We start from the raw sequence: 14931 nt of genomic DNA on the forward strand, positions 1-14931 counted from the left end.
AGCCAAACAAATGCCACTAGTTTTTTGTGGTTGGGTTTTTTTTTTTTGTTAGAAGTGAGGAATTATGAATGGGTCAGACGATTCCTCCTCTCTTCACAATTGTACACTTTCTTGTGATAACATGCCATGCATACCGGATCTTGCATTTACAAATCTGAGCTAATGTTTTAAGAACATCGCTAGGGAGAGTCATATGTCTCCATTGATGAAGTCAGCTTCACAAAACTTTTCTGTCTGTTCCAGAAAGCAGAACTTAACTCGTTTTAAGTCCTGGCTCTCGCTTTTAACATGAGAAAAGAAGACAGAGAGTAACAGTGCTTCTTGAAGATAAATAAAAGCAAGATCAGCTCAGATGATGAGATTTTGAGTCTTTTTTTCTTTTTCTGCACTCCTAAAAGGAAGCAAAAGCAGCTAACAATCAGTAAAAGTTTGTTTAGGTATGGGACCCCTATATAATCTTTTAGAGGAACTGGGCAATTTTGCCTTAAATTGCTGAGTACAATGAAGTGTCACTTTCTGGCACAAGACTTTATTGTGCTTGAGTCCCACGCAGCTTTGATACAGTCTCGGTACATGTTGTCTGTCATAAAGATGTACTACTTTGTTTAATATATTGATCTGCTTTTTTTAGCTTCCCTTACGATTCTAATCCTTCTAGTTTAGACTACAAGAAATACTGCAAGTCATACTAGTATAGAATACGCAGAGAGGTTGATTTTAATTAATGCAGAAATTACTTTGCTTTTAATAAGCTTTAATGAAATAGGAAGACAGCTTTAATTGTTAGGTGAAAATATTTGAGATGGAAGCAAAAATTTTTTTTTTTTTTTCTGATTATTTTTTTTTCTGAAGCCAGTGTGTCGGTGTTGTGCTTGTCATGTGTTTTATTCAAAAATCAGAACAAAACAAAAAAACTTGCATCCCGTACAATCAACTAGAACTATCTGTAACCAATATATTTTGAATAATTTTTCACAGGGATTTGTCAGGTTAAAGGGTCTACTTCAAGATTCAGTTCTTTTTCTGGTAGTTAGTTTCTGCAGTGTCTGCTAATAAAACCAGAGGATTTGCTTGGAGGGAGTTTTTCTTACATTCAAATACTTGTTTAAGTTTGCTTTTGCCTAGACATCACTTCTTTTATCAGATATAGGAGCCTCATTCTCTGTAAAGATAAATAAACACACCCTGTGAAAGCTGGGGTCCATGTCCCTTTTGCTAGCTGAAGATCAGGCCCTAAGTGTCTTTGCTTTTTTAAAATTCACTTTGCTGTTGTTGCTTCTGTTGTTAGTAAACTTATTTTATCACATCTTGTCTTTCCTTCATCTAGCACCGTGGTAGTTACAGATGTCATGTCTTTCCCCTAGTAAGAAGCAGAGGAGCAAAAACTAGGATTTCTTTTTTAGTTTCCAGCCTGTCCTTTAATCTATTTTAAAGGTAGATCCATGCGTTTAATCTCATGCTGCTTCTCAGTTTTTATTTCTTAATTTCAAAGAGATTGGAAGAAACAAATATTGCAACATGAGAGGGAGGACTATAGGAAAGGCAGCTCCTGAAAGTATTGAAACAGTCTTTGAGCTTGGCTGTTGTGAAGACAGGTCTCGCATTCTGGCTAGTGCTCAAAATGGACCAGATTTCAAGTCGTTTTTGCACATAATTGCTCCCTGTCTTTACTGCAGCGTGTTTATCCTGTTTTTGAGGGATGGTGGAGCTGTTTAGTTTGTAAGGTGTTGAAGAAGGACTAGTTATTCTGTTAAGTAAAATCTAGCATACTTCAAAAAATAACTAAAATAAAAGGCACCTCTGTCTATTGATCTATTAATAAGTGAAAGAACTTGCTGTTGCTGTCATCAGTAACAGCAGATAGCTTTGTAGGTCCTTGCTTTTAACGTTAGATACTGAAAGTTGCAGATGGATGCAAGCAAAATGTATTTCCCAATGAAATGAAATTTCTAAGTCTGAAGTAAAGTTTGAGGATAAGAATACAAATCAGTTACACAATGAAATAGGAACTGGTATATGTAAAATGATAAGAAACCAAAATAGATTTTGAGTGTTGTCACGGTATTGGTCATAGTCTTCATAATGTAGAGATGGAACTCTCTATTTTCACTGCATCTGGAATAACCATTGTGTTAATTTGATATTTTGCTGAACTCATTTTTAACATTTCATCCAAACTGATTCCCTACTATGCGCACAGCGCAACGTTCCTTTACAAGTTATACTTTTCCTATTAGATTTTTATGCATTAGTGATGTGCCTTCTCTCTAATTTAGTATATTTGGCATCTACAGTATGAAGAAAATGAATGGTTAACTTGGTTTGGGGAGAGGAAAAGGAAAAAAAAAAAGTAATACTGTCTTTATTTTTCTAATTTTAGGGTCTACTTACAGCGTGCTGTCCATAATGCCTTCAGATTCTGAAAGCAGCAGTTCTCTGAGTAGCGTTGGTGAGTAAAGTATTAATCTAAAAACTTGATGGGCGTCTCTTTGGGAGCTGGGAGAAAAGTTTTTAAGGTTGCCTTTGGGAATGGTAGAGGGATTCCCGTCATAAAATCAAAGAAGCTGAGCTATAAGATGTAACCACGCGTCTTCACCAGGAAAAAGTATATCCATTTTGTGTAGTGCAAGTTAAGCCTTTTCATGGCTGTATGCAGGTGTTGCCAGTAAAAATGTTATGTTTGGATACATTAAATGATGTATCTGTGCTTTGAGTTACTTAGTAAAATGATGTAAAAATGGCAAAGTTAGGCTTTTACAAGTCTGTGCCTGTAAAAATATATATAGGCATGCATGTATGTGTATATTTATGTAGATGTGAAAATTGTAATCAGAGTTAAAAGCATGATAGAAATTAAAAATATTATTAGCCAAGGTCATAGCCTTTTAAACTTTTGGAAGTGGCTGCAAGCTTTAACCCTTTTTTCCCCTGCATGCAATGAATTGCTTCATTTTCTTGGTTTATATGTCATTGTGAAAGACAAAATATTAAATACCAGCCTAACTAGAGGAGAAAGAAATGTGGACAAAAGACCTCTAACAAGAAGATGATCTTGGAATAGCTGTATTAGCTGTTAGTTTGCCTCTTCTTTAATTACACAAATACTTTTTATTGTGAAATCTATGTAAAAGTCACTTGCCTTGGGTAGGGAATGCAGGCTCTTGCATATTTAAAGTTCCAGTGTTGTGTCAGGCATCTGTAGACTTCCCTGACACCAGCAGGCAAGGCAGTTGTCTGTTTAAGGATATGGGTAGACATCTGTTGCCGTCATTGAGTTGAACTTTTAACTCCAGCATGCATGAACAAGATTTTAGGGTTGACTGATCTATTTGCTGAAAATACGGGAAGCTGTGACACGTTAGGTTGATTTTTATCAAGATCACACTTGTATTCTATTACCTGAAGGAAGGGTATGATTTGATTTGCTATGAGTAAATTAGGGCCGGGAATAGGAAGAAAAAAGCTTATAAATTTTTCGAACAACCAGACTCAAAAAAAAAAAAAAAAAAAAAAAAAAAAGTAATTTATTCTAAGGTGAAATTCAGTAAGTTTGTGGAATAATTGGATGAACTGGTGCCTGAAATAGAAGATATAGCTGATCCTTTCTAGTCTTGTCTTCCTGATTTTAAAAAGGAAAGGTACACTTAAAGCTTTTTTTTTTTTTTTTAATTTTTGTAACTTTGTGAATGCACATCCTCGGTTCTTTGTACCTGACCTTTTATAATTTTGGAAGTAAGGGTAGGTAGATGAACAGCTAGTGTTTGCCATCACAAAGAGAACTTCTGCTTTAACAGTGACCAATTGCCAGCTACAGATGTTTTGCCTCTATTTTCTATTTTATTAATTTTCTGTGGCATAGTACCTTATGTGATTCCTGTTCCTGAGCACTTATTTAGAATTTGGCATGTTACTTCTGAGACATCCATTATTCCTATATGTGAGTCAGAACTGAATTCTTTCTGTACTATCTTTTGTTCACGTTTCAAAACATTGAAATTCATGCTGAATCCTGATTTGTGTATTTTACCTAAAGGGCTGTCCTTAGGAGTGTTTTATGCCTTTGGTGTATGCAGTGATCAAAGTTATTAATAACCTAAAAATTAAGTGACCCACTATTAAACAAAAGTTGTGTTCTGGTATTCTCCATAGTTTTATATTATTCAAATGATTCAAGTGAGTTAGGTGTTTAATATTTAGTACATTAACAGTTAGGGGAATTCTTTGTTTTAAGCTGTCATGGTTGTTTTATAGTCTGGTCATAGACTTGTTATTCATGAGTATCATTTTTTTGCCAATCCTCACATCTTGTTATGCAAAGGATAATATTTTTAATGTGATGTAATATCAATAGCAAAATTTCTTTGCTTAATAACCAACATATTCTAATAGACATGTTTGCAAGCCACTTCAAAGCTGCAGTCAGATTATTTTAATACTGACTGATTTGTTGAATGACAAACCATCATAACTGAAACTGTTTGCATGCCAGCTCCCCAAAGGCTTCATATGACTTCTTTGAATGGAATCCCAACAAATACTGAGTTGCTATAGTGTTTCAGGAATTTTACATACATCTTCCCCCCCCTGCCCCTCATCTCCCTGGAATACGTTTTTACACGGGTAGTTCTGTGTGGTGGAAATTACAAGTTTTGTCTGTGAAATGAATGCATCGGTGAAAAAAGGTAAACAGCTCATGGTTTAGAGACAATATAAACTTTGGAATATGTTCAGTTTGATAGTTATATGTATACACACATGCATGTAAAGCAGTGTTTTAATTTTCCCACTCACATGTGCCTTCCTCATGGGGCAGAAAAGGAATCTATTTTATTATTCCTGAGTTCAAAACGCTGGTTTTCATTATTATTTAACAAATTTTTATTTCTGGTCTGCCTTGCTTTTTTTTGTCAAGCAGCTCAGAAACACGTTTACACATTTGACCTTTCAGAACAAATGAGAAAGGTATTTGGGCCACTAGGAAGCCCAGGTAAAGAAGCAGAGAGTGAATCTTAGCATCCTTTAATTAGGAGAGATAATACAATCTTTCATTTGTAGTCCTTGGACTCCATAGTTCATAAAAGTAACTAGAGAACAGTATGTCCATGTGCTTCATCTTTTCTTCCCAACCTTAATCACCCTAGCTATTGTTAGAGGTGGTTTCTGCTGACAGCATTCTTAATTAGATGATCTTTTTTTTTTTTCTGAGACACTTCCACATAAGCCAGGATGTTGTGAAATTGAGATAATTCTTTGTCTTATATAATCTTATATAATCTTTTTTATATATGGCTTATTTTCCAGAAAGAGACCCTGATCTAAGAACTAAGCTTAAATAGCACTTAGATGACTGTTCTTAAAAGGTAGTTCTAAGAAAACATGGACTTATTCTTGGTCAAATAAATTGAACATGGTGTTTAGGGTTTGGAAAGGAAGAGGGAAAGATGAGAGAACGTAATTTTATCGCTGTATAAACCCATGGTGTACCTGAGTCTTGGATAAATTTGCAGTTCTGATTCTCCGTTGAAATAGAAGAGGGCAGCAAGCACGGAGAGCAGCAGCATGGATGAACAGTTATGGAACAGCTTCTGTATGGGGAACAAATGGATACAATGGGGTTCTCTTGGTCCTCAGTAATGTCACAGTCATAATATAAGAAGAGAGCAAGGAGTGATGTAACTTGTATGTGACTCAGAGAAGAGTTTAGGGCTAGTCTATCCCGAATACTGTGTTGTCATCCAAGCTTTATTTCATTTTCCCTGCCTAGATGGGCTTGAGGGGTGTTTGAGGGATGCAGCAAGAATGAACTGCCATCCTCATGTGCGTGTGGTAGAATAAGCAGTTGAGTGGAAGCCAGTTTTCCCACCCATGTAGCAGCAAGGTAGCAGCTTTGGGGAAGAAGCTTCTCTTCATAGGTTTATCTGCCTTGACCATAGGTGTATCTGCCTTTTTTCTTTTGTATGGGTATGTAAGTAAAAGTACAGAGTGACAGATCATTGCTCTTTACGGGTTTTTCTTGTGTATTTTCCTCACCATTTAAAATTGCTTTAGTTGGCAATATTTTCTTTTTTTCTCCTATGCTTCCCTCCTTTTCTTTCCTGTGTATTAATAAAGTTCATGCTGTGCATGTCAAATAGGTAGTTTTGATGTAACTGAGGGCAAATATTCACTGTTATTTTCCAAAAGAGGTATGATATAAACTCCTGTAATCCCTGCATCACACTATTGTGCTTCAGTCCTGCCTTCTTCCCCCCAAAGGAACAAATCCTCATCAAATTGTCATGGTCTCTCTGTATTTCCTTTCTCTTTGCTCTTGGCTAATCACAAAGATTTTTGTGTGTAAATAGAAGCATCCTTCATCTGCCCACTCCCCGTGCCCAGCAGACTCTCTGAATGAAGCTACAATCCTGCATTTCTGACATCAGAATAATTATTTATGGAGATCCAGTGCCTGGTGTGCCAAGCACAGAACAACAGTGTCGCTTAGGAATTGGATAGAAACCAGTAACAGAGCTATACGTGACAGTCACTGGCTGGTCTCCCACTTGACTGGTCATGATAACGGAGAGGAAAAGAACACAGAATAAAGACCTTCATGAAAAAAAGAGCACCAGTTTGTGTAGTGCACTCAGTCTTTTGACATTTATAATTTTGAAGACAAATGCTCACCAAGCACTGAATTGAACTTCAATGACCTAGTCCTGGACAACTGGCTCTAAGTGGTCCTGCTTGAACAGGGAGGGGCTGTACCAAATGTTCTTTATGTATCCCAGCAGATAATTTTCTGGACCTGTAAGGAAAGATGGAAGGCCAGTGTTCTGAAAGATTATCTGTAGATGATAAACTATCAGCCAAATATCACCCTACTTATACAATACTCCAGCCTGATACCACCAGGTTTGTTTGCTATGGGAGATAGTTACACAGTGTCCTTCTAAGTTTCTGTGCATCTCTTGATTATCTACTCCACTTCCAGTTTCCATCTTTTTTATTTTTTACTTTCCTTGCTCTTTTCTTCCCAAATCAGGCTCCTTTCTTTATTTTTAAAATAGCCAGGTAAGTTCTTGTTCTGTCCCATGTCACCTAAAAAAGCCTCTGTGAATTGACTTTAAAGGATATGTTTCAAGACTTTTGATATCCAACACTACTTTTACAGCCTCCAGTAACAAATTACTGACCTGAGCAATATGATGCTATGACAGCATTATAGTTTCTGGAATTGAGCTGGTTTTTTACTTAACCTAGTATCATAATAAAACTTCAAAGTGCTTTAGAAATATGGGGTTTTTGCTCCTTTAGTGCTTTAAAAATATGATACTTCTTCCCCTCCTCAATGAACAGATTTTTTTTTTCTTTTTTAAGAAATATTGTTTCAAAGAAACCAGCAGCTCATGTGCAGCAGTCAGGCTATAGCTATGAGGATAGCCTGTGTTATGCTTTTTCACGATGAGTTTTTTAACGGAAAGGCATTACGTATTCTTCCATTCTTTGAAAATATACTGAGATCTTAATGAGAGCATTTTGGGAATGGAAAAGGCCTTTCCTCTTTCCACATGTATGATTTCCTTTTTTCCACAGACAGATCTTTTTGCATTGTTGTGATTACAGCTGTCAATCTTGTGCCCTCTTCATTCCACATTGCATATTATCACCTTTATCTTTTAACTTTCAACCGACTACTATTGTTCCAGCTGTTCAGTTCTATGCAAATGGTTTTGCTTTTTTAGTCATAAGTGTTTTTTCTTGTTCTTCACTGTTCGTATCACTGTACTACCTTTTCCTATGGGAATTTACGTATCAGTCTGTAAAAACCACCGCCATTGGCACTACAACTTTATGACTTTTTCTTGCCAGCCATCAGGTGGTCATATGTCTGACGCCACCAAGCTTGTCCAACTGACAGTATTTCCTTGCTTAACGCTTTGTTAGCTTATCAGCCTGACAGGCTATTTACGGATAGTTTTTCACTAATTGCATTTCAAGTTACTTAATCTGAAAGCCTTCTTACTCCAAAGCAAACATTACCCTTCCCACCCCCCCCCCACCCCCCCCACCCCCGTCAGATGATAATTTCTTCCTAACAATGTGTATTCATTCCCAGTTTCTATGTTGGCTGTTTTGACAACTGTCCCTTTATGTTGTTGTGATTTCAGTTTATGGCTTCACGCTTTCTACAGCCGTATATAACAAAGTAATTGTTTTTACTATTCATAGGAAGTGTTCAGTTGCAGGTGTGGTTTATGATACTCTTTCAGTCAAAGATAAACACTTGTTCTTTGTCTGAAAAAGTGATTTATATGTTTCCCCTCCCAACAGCCTATAGGGATCTCTCATTGCTTTTCTTAGTTTTTTTTTTTTACTAACACAAACACAAAATTTATATTTGGTAAAGGTACCTCAAGAGTTAACACATACTGACAAAGGAACAAGTCATAGTCTTACACCTGCTCGATGGCCACAAATGAATGAGGAAAGGTGCTGGAATCACTACCAGTACACTACATCAGAATCCTTTTCTGGACTGCAGTGATTGCCTTTGTTCCACCTCCTCGCCAATCAGTCTCTCTATTAGGAAGTCATTTTCCTGTAAAATTTGGCCTCAATGATAGAATTCAACCTCTTATAGGTCTATTTCCTATGTAATTTACTTGTCCTTTGCTCTGAAGAGTATTTGTTTAGTTTACTGCAAACAAGACTTTTAACTTAGGAAATAAACACCCTCTTCCACAAACTTAAAGTAACTTCACTCTCCTCCTATTTTACTCTGTTCGTGAATCATCTAGATGTCTCTAGGATTGATCCTTAATATCTTTACATAATTTTCAGTATGTTTGTTAATAACCATCTTCTCTTAAGTAATAAGCACTTTAAATAGCGTTATTGTATTATCATTGACTTCTATGGTGTCCATTTCCAGGCAGGTATGGTTTGACATGTAGTCATGCACAGTGTTCTCTCAACTTCTGTCATTTCAGACGTACCCAAGAATTAGTCAGTGGATGTGACGTCCTGTTTTAAAAAAAGCAATAGTAACAACAAAAAAAGTCAACTTTGCTGGTGTATACTGATGCAGTCTTGGAGGAGGAGGGTTGGGGTTTTTTGGTTTTTGTTTGGGGTTTTTTGTTTGATTGGTTGTGGTTGTGTTTGGCTTTGGGGTGTTTTTTGTTGTTGTTTTTTTTTTTTAACATTTCCTGTAACAACTCAGTTTGAGGTAATTCTTAGTCTGTTAAGGGTCCTGTGTAGACAGGATTTGAGAACCACTGGTGAATAGCTGACCACTTCATGGTATTTTGTTTGCTATAATATCTTCCTAATATTTAGCAGCTCCCTGGAGGAATTTCTGAGGATTTGGTTGGTCTGTAATGATTTCAGTGGAAATATGGTGTGTGTGAGTACCCGTCTCCTGCACTGCAGACAGCATGACTCCATGCACAGTGTCTTTCACTACTCCCTGAGGCCCTGTATCAGTCTATACGTTCAGGAGATCAGTATGGTGAGATGATGCTCACAACTCCTCTGCAGGAGGTGTGAAGGAAGGAATGAAGGCTGGTGGAGTCTCATCCGCTTGGTCGGTGTGCAGTGGTTGACCCTAGTCGTTGTCCCCCTTGGGTTTGGCTCAGACACTTTTGTCTAGGTTATGCTTTCAGTGCGCGGTTATAAGCCTGACACATGTAGGGTTTGAGCTTTCCCTTCAGGCAGCTCCTCAATGTTCAAACCCAGAAGCTTCAGTTGTATTTTCCTTGGTCATGGTAACAGATTTTACTCTCTATTGTGTTTTAGCTCAGCAAAGTTCTGCAAGGACTCCTTGAATTGACACATCTGCCTCTTTTTCCACCTCCTTGCTATTTTTGAGTATTAGGTTGTAGATTTTCTTTAATATTGGTCTTCCTAGAACCACTGTTCAGTTCTTTCTAAAGTCTTAAACTTACTGAATTTGAAAGTTTGTTTTATATGCTGGTGGTTTTGTTTAGCTTGTTATGTTCTGCATTAAAACAAATACCCATTCTTTTGTCTTTGCATGTTACATGATCCTCACTGCTTTCATAACCTATTAGGTTTTCTGTCTGTCAGATGGAACTGTGTCCACAGTTCATTGTTGTACCTTTTAGTTTCCTCTCTTCAATGTACTGATGCTTGTTTTTACTAACACTTTATTTCACCTACGTACAATTCTGTTCTGTGCTCACCGCTATTTCAAGACCACTTCATAAGATATATCTGAAGAAATGTATCTAAATGGTAACTTTTGCTATGTAATCCTGTTCTAGTCCTCATAAATTACTGAAAGAAAGTAAATATTTTAGCATGCATTTTCCTACAGCACGCGTAAGTCTTTACTCCCCACCCCTTCCTGAGCTTGGGGAGAAACCCTGTTGATCTTGCTTTGCAATATATCTTGCAAGTCTTTTTTAACGTTTTGTGTCCTGATTTGCAAGGCCATAAAGAAATAATATTCTGAATGCCCTGTTGATTTTATTTTTTTTTATGAAAGCAGGCAATGAAAAAGGCTTGACTGAACAATGAATAGTCTGCTATTTGTTTGCAAGCAAGAATTGGCACAAATCTATAAGACGAGTTTTAAAAAATTGTTGTAGAATTCAGGCATTCTGTTAGCTTGTGACAGATTGTGTTTAGTTCAACCTGTCATACAAGTGTATTTCTCAGAGTAGTGAGTTTATTATAATTCAAAATACGTTAATGGTATTTCTTAAAAGTAGCTGTATATGCTTTGGTTCATTTTCCCACCTCAATATTATATTGATTCGGCATTATGGTACATCTTGGTCAGTTTAACAAGTTTCCCAGCCCCATTTCTCTTAAAATGTTCTCTCTCTCTCTTTTTTTTTTTTTTTCCCCCCAAAAAAGTGTGCTACCCCATCCCCAAATATGAAGCTGAGCAGTGGTTTCTGTGTGGCTGTATTATCTCTTCAATCAGTGATGATTAATCATCAAGAATTGTATTTGGTATGTACTACAATACCAAGGGTATTTGGTATGTACAATAATAAAAGATCTTGCTGTGAAGTGCAACATTTGGAGTATAATTAGGGAAGAAACAATAGCTCCAGCTTCTGGTTTTTAAGGCTTTTCTTTTATACAACGTATGATGGAAATCCTGCAATGTCTTGCTTTAGTCAATGCACATCCGCTACTTAATGCATGTGCTGTGTTATGGGCAAAATACGTTTTGCTCACAGGACGCATCGCTGCTGCCAGGCTGTTTCAGGCCTTGGCGGATGGCGCTTAGGTGGGGGCTGGCCAGGGAAGTGACTTCCATACGCTTGGGTTCTTACAGCCCAAGTGCAGCTCACGTGAAAAATGAGTCGTGAGGCTTTCCCAAAGCACACAGGTGAGTTGCACTTGGCAGATCTTGCACTAAATACATTTTCACAAATCCGGGTTGTCTGAGAAAGCAGGTGAGTTACTGAAAGGTGGCATAATTTGGATAATGGAGATTCAGCCTTTAGGCTTGTACGTTTTAAGACCTGTTTGACTGGTTAAAGTACAGAAAGGAAGTACTGTTGCGTAAAATACGCAATCAGATGGAAAAAGAATACAAAGCTGGAAGCACAGGTCACTTTCCTTCTACTGCATCAGGATGTCAAATGCAATAAAATGCTTTTAGCATTCAGCTATAAAAGCCCCTTTAAAGGAAATAGCGTATTGAATTTTTCTGATGAAAGCAGAGTTTACTGAAGTTTTTAGTTGGTTTGTTTTTGGTTTTTTTTTTTGAGCATCTGCAAATCTGATTTAACATTTATGAGACCTTTTGTACAACTATTGAAAATGTAAGGTTGTTAGTAAATCAAGCAAAGATAAGCTCTTTGGATTTCTTTTAAGGGTAAGAGGGGGAATATCTGGATCGTAGTGATCTGTGTTGTTACAGCACTTAAAAGGTATACATCTCTTGGCTGGCATTATGCGTTGACAACAATATCATTGCATTTGAGATGAAAATATTTGTTGATGTACTTGTAAAAAGTGACAAGTTAATGAAAAATAACCTTGTCTGGTACTAAGATGAATGGCTTCACGTTAGTCGAGAAAGCTTCTTTCCTAAGGCTAATTTGCCTGTCTTTATTTAAAGCAGTCTTGTCTTGCTTGGCACAGTTTTGGGACTGTGTGCGCAAGTGTTCTCGCCTGAAGAGGATTGTCACTGGGATGTTGTCAAAGCTAGGGGAGGAAGAGGTGGAGGAGACTAGGTATAACTCTTTACCTCCTTTTACTATGTTTTAGATTCCCAGAGCAGCCGTTGCAGGCTTGTGTAGGACTTGTGTAGTGGACTTTGTCCATGGGACTGCTGCTTGGGTTAACATTGATACTAGTGATGGACTATTGTTAATCCAATGCCCTTTCCTCCCTGTAAAGCACACCAGCCTTCCTGATTTATCTCCTCCTTCCTATTCTGCCCCTTGCATCCTGTTCATCAGTTTTGCTCGCAAGCGGCCCTGGGATGACAGATAAGCTTTGAACTCCCGCGTAAGGGTGAGAAAGGGGACTTTTTCAGTGTTACGCATATTCTGATGTGTCAGCTGAAGTGAGAGGGCTGCCACGGAATTTACCCAAGACCATGCAGCCTGTCAGTGCCTGAATTAGGTTTGTCTGTCCTTACCTTTTAATTTGTTTGTGAAATTCCATGCTCACTGATGTGTCCAAACTATTCCAAATGAATACATATTCTGACTTTTTTTTATCTGTCCACTTGTTTTTTTTTTCCCCTGTTTATTCCCTGTATAGTGAGCCTAGGGTAGTGCATTTGTTTTATTATTAATTTCTGTATAATCTTCATTAAAAATTATGTAGAATGGTTCTATTTTTAGAAAAAGAAAGGATAGCCGCACTTTAAAAGGGCGAGATCCTTAGTCCTTATGGATGAAGGGACTCCATCTGGATGGAGGAGTGAAACAAAGTAGTAGGAGAAGGCCCAGATGCAGCCTCCATTGGGAATTCTTTTGAATGATGTGAGTTTGTGTCTTTCCACAGAATGCAGGCAGTTCCTGCATTTTTTTATTTCTTCAGTTTGCTATTAGAGCATTTACATACATTATTATGCAATAGTTAGATTAAAAGAACAGTCTGTGCTCATAAATTCTCATTATAGAATTACAGTAACAGCTGAAAGGAATGAGAACAAGGATCCTATTATTCTAGATGCTGTATGTATGATAGCCCTGACCCTGCCGTTATTTTTGTGTGGGAACTTTAAGGCACAGGTAATTCTACTTAAAAGTTGAAGGGAGTTTTTGCATTCTGCAGTACCTTTCCTGAACTGGGTTTAGAGATAAGCCAATCCTTGCAACTCGTTAGCATTTGATCAGGTGAAATTACTTTACTTGATTATTTTACTGTTGTGTCTTTTGTTTCTTCATTTTAAAAAGAGGCATAATAAAGGTACATCCTAACAAGTTACTACTTATGTTAGCAACTTGTCTCAAGTGTATAATTATGTAAACTATTTCTAGAATTTCTAGTTTGGGTAGAAAATAGTAATCTCCTGTGTACATTTAGGCCTTTAACTTTCTCGTCTGTGACCTGTATCTTTGAGTTTGCTCTTATGTGCCTGGGATTAAAATGGGCAGAACTATAATTACAGTTGACTTAATTGTCAGCATATTGTGAAACATAACACACCACACTCTCATCTCTCATGTGGAAGAAGACCTCTTTGTGTTGGTGTAGCTCTCTGAGAAGACAGTAGGCATCATTGTTCATCTCTGATATTAAGAAAGGTAAGAATTAAAAGATCCCACGAAACTCTCTAATGTGTGACTGCCCCTTAGAGGAAATTTGATGTGTTAGTCCAGTTGCAGTGATTGTAATGTGCTCGTTTTAGCCAAAGTTGTTAAAAATGAAGCTCGTTTCTCATGATTTGTTGGCAAGTCAAATCTTTAACTTTGCATACTGGACTGATAAACTACGACATGTGAAAGCATAGAATTGCATTAAAAATAAATGTTGTCAGAATATAGTAGAATAATATGTCTGTACTGCTAGATAAAGGAACAGGAAAGGAGCCCCTGTGCTGTAACAGTTTCTCTGCTGTCGCTGGGGTGAGTAGATGTGGGTGGAATTTACTTTCTTTTGGAAGCAAGAACATGGTTCTTCATTGGAGATAACTTTGTACCTGTGGCCTCTGTCACTATGGTAGTTTCTGAGGTCTTTACAATTGTGACTGCAAACTCGCCTTGCCTTTTGGCAACTTGTAAGTTTGTGAGAAAACAAGGGACCTACTCATGCAAACTTAACTTGCAACACAGATAGGGCCTTTCGGCTAGCATGGGGTCTGACTGAATTGGAGTTATTCTTGGGTCAACTCACTGATGAAAACTTCCATGACTAGTTTCATTTTTGAACAGGATTCTGCAACCAAAAATATAGGATTTTTTGAACTAGTGTTAACTTCTGTAGTGAAGTTGTGTTGTTCTTTTGAGGAGTTCTCTGACTGCCGATTATTTATTCCTTGGTCAGGTACGACTGGTAAAGCATCATCTCCACCACCTGTGATAGATACGAGACAGATGAGTGAGAAGCTGGAGACGATATTATATCAGCTCCGTCAAGTAACTCGTGAGAGGGATGAGCTGCGCAAGCGACTTGCACTTTCATCTCCTGGATCGACTTTTGATGACTGCAGGTGAAAATAAAGGAAATGTAACATTTTAATTTAGTCCTCAGTAGTGTTTTCAAGTGTGTTGATTCCCACTTGCCCGTAAAGCAGCAAGGATATTGCAATGGTGTATATATATGTTGCTTGTAACCTACCTGCACCCTGGTGGTGGTGTATGTGTAGCATCCGGGTTTTGGAGCTGCCTGTTGAATGCCTATTCCTGCTTTCTCCAGCAATTTTGCTGTGGGAATGAGGGGAGTAAGGCTCATCTCTATGTTGAGAGAAGAAAGCAAAAAAGTTGTTGAGGCTTCCTGGGTTATGTTGCG

The 14931-nt window shown here is 37.6% G+C and overlaps 1 protein-coding gene across 3 annotated transcripts in view; it reads left to right on the forward strand.

Moving 5' to 3' along the window:
• DLG5 (discs large MAGUK scaffold protein 5) overlaps nt 1-14931 on the forward strand; it is a 112659-nt gene that overhangs the window by 39657 nt on the left and 58071 nt on the right. For all 3 annotated transcript variants that reach the window (XM_054205910.1, XM_054205909.1, XM_054205908.1), the window contains exons 2-3: nt 2381-2449; nt 14467-14632. In XM_054205910.1, coding sequence (XP_054061885.1) covers nt 2381-2449; nt 14467-14632 — 235 coding nt within the window. The remainder of the gene's footprint in view (nt 1-2380; nt 2450-14466; nt 14633-14931) is intronic.

The sequence above is a fragment of the Rissa tridactyla genome, chromosome 6 (genome assembly GCF_028500815.1).
Source record: "Rissa tridactyla isolate bRisTri1 chromosome 6, bRisTri1.patW.cur.20221130, whole genome shotgun sequence".
Classification (NCBI taxonomy): domain Eukaryota; kingdom Metazoa; phylum Chordata; class Aves; order Charadriiformes; family Laridae; genus Rissa; species Rissa tridactyla.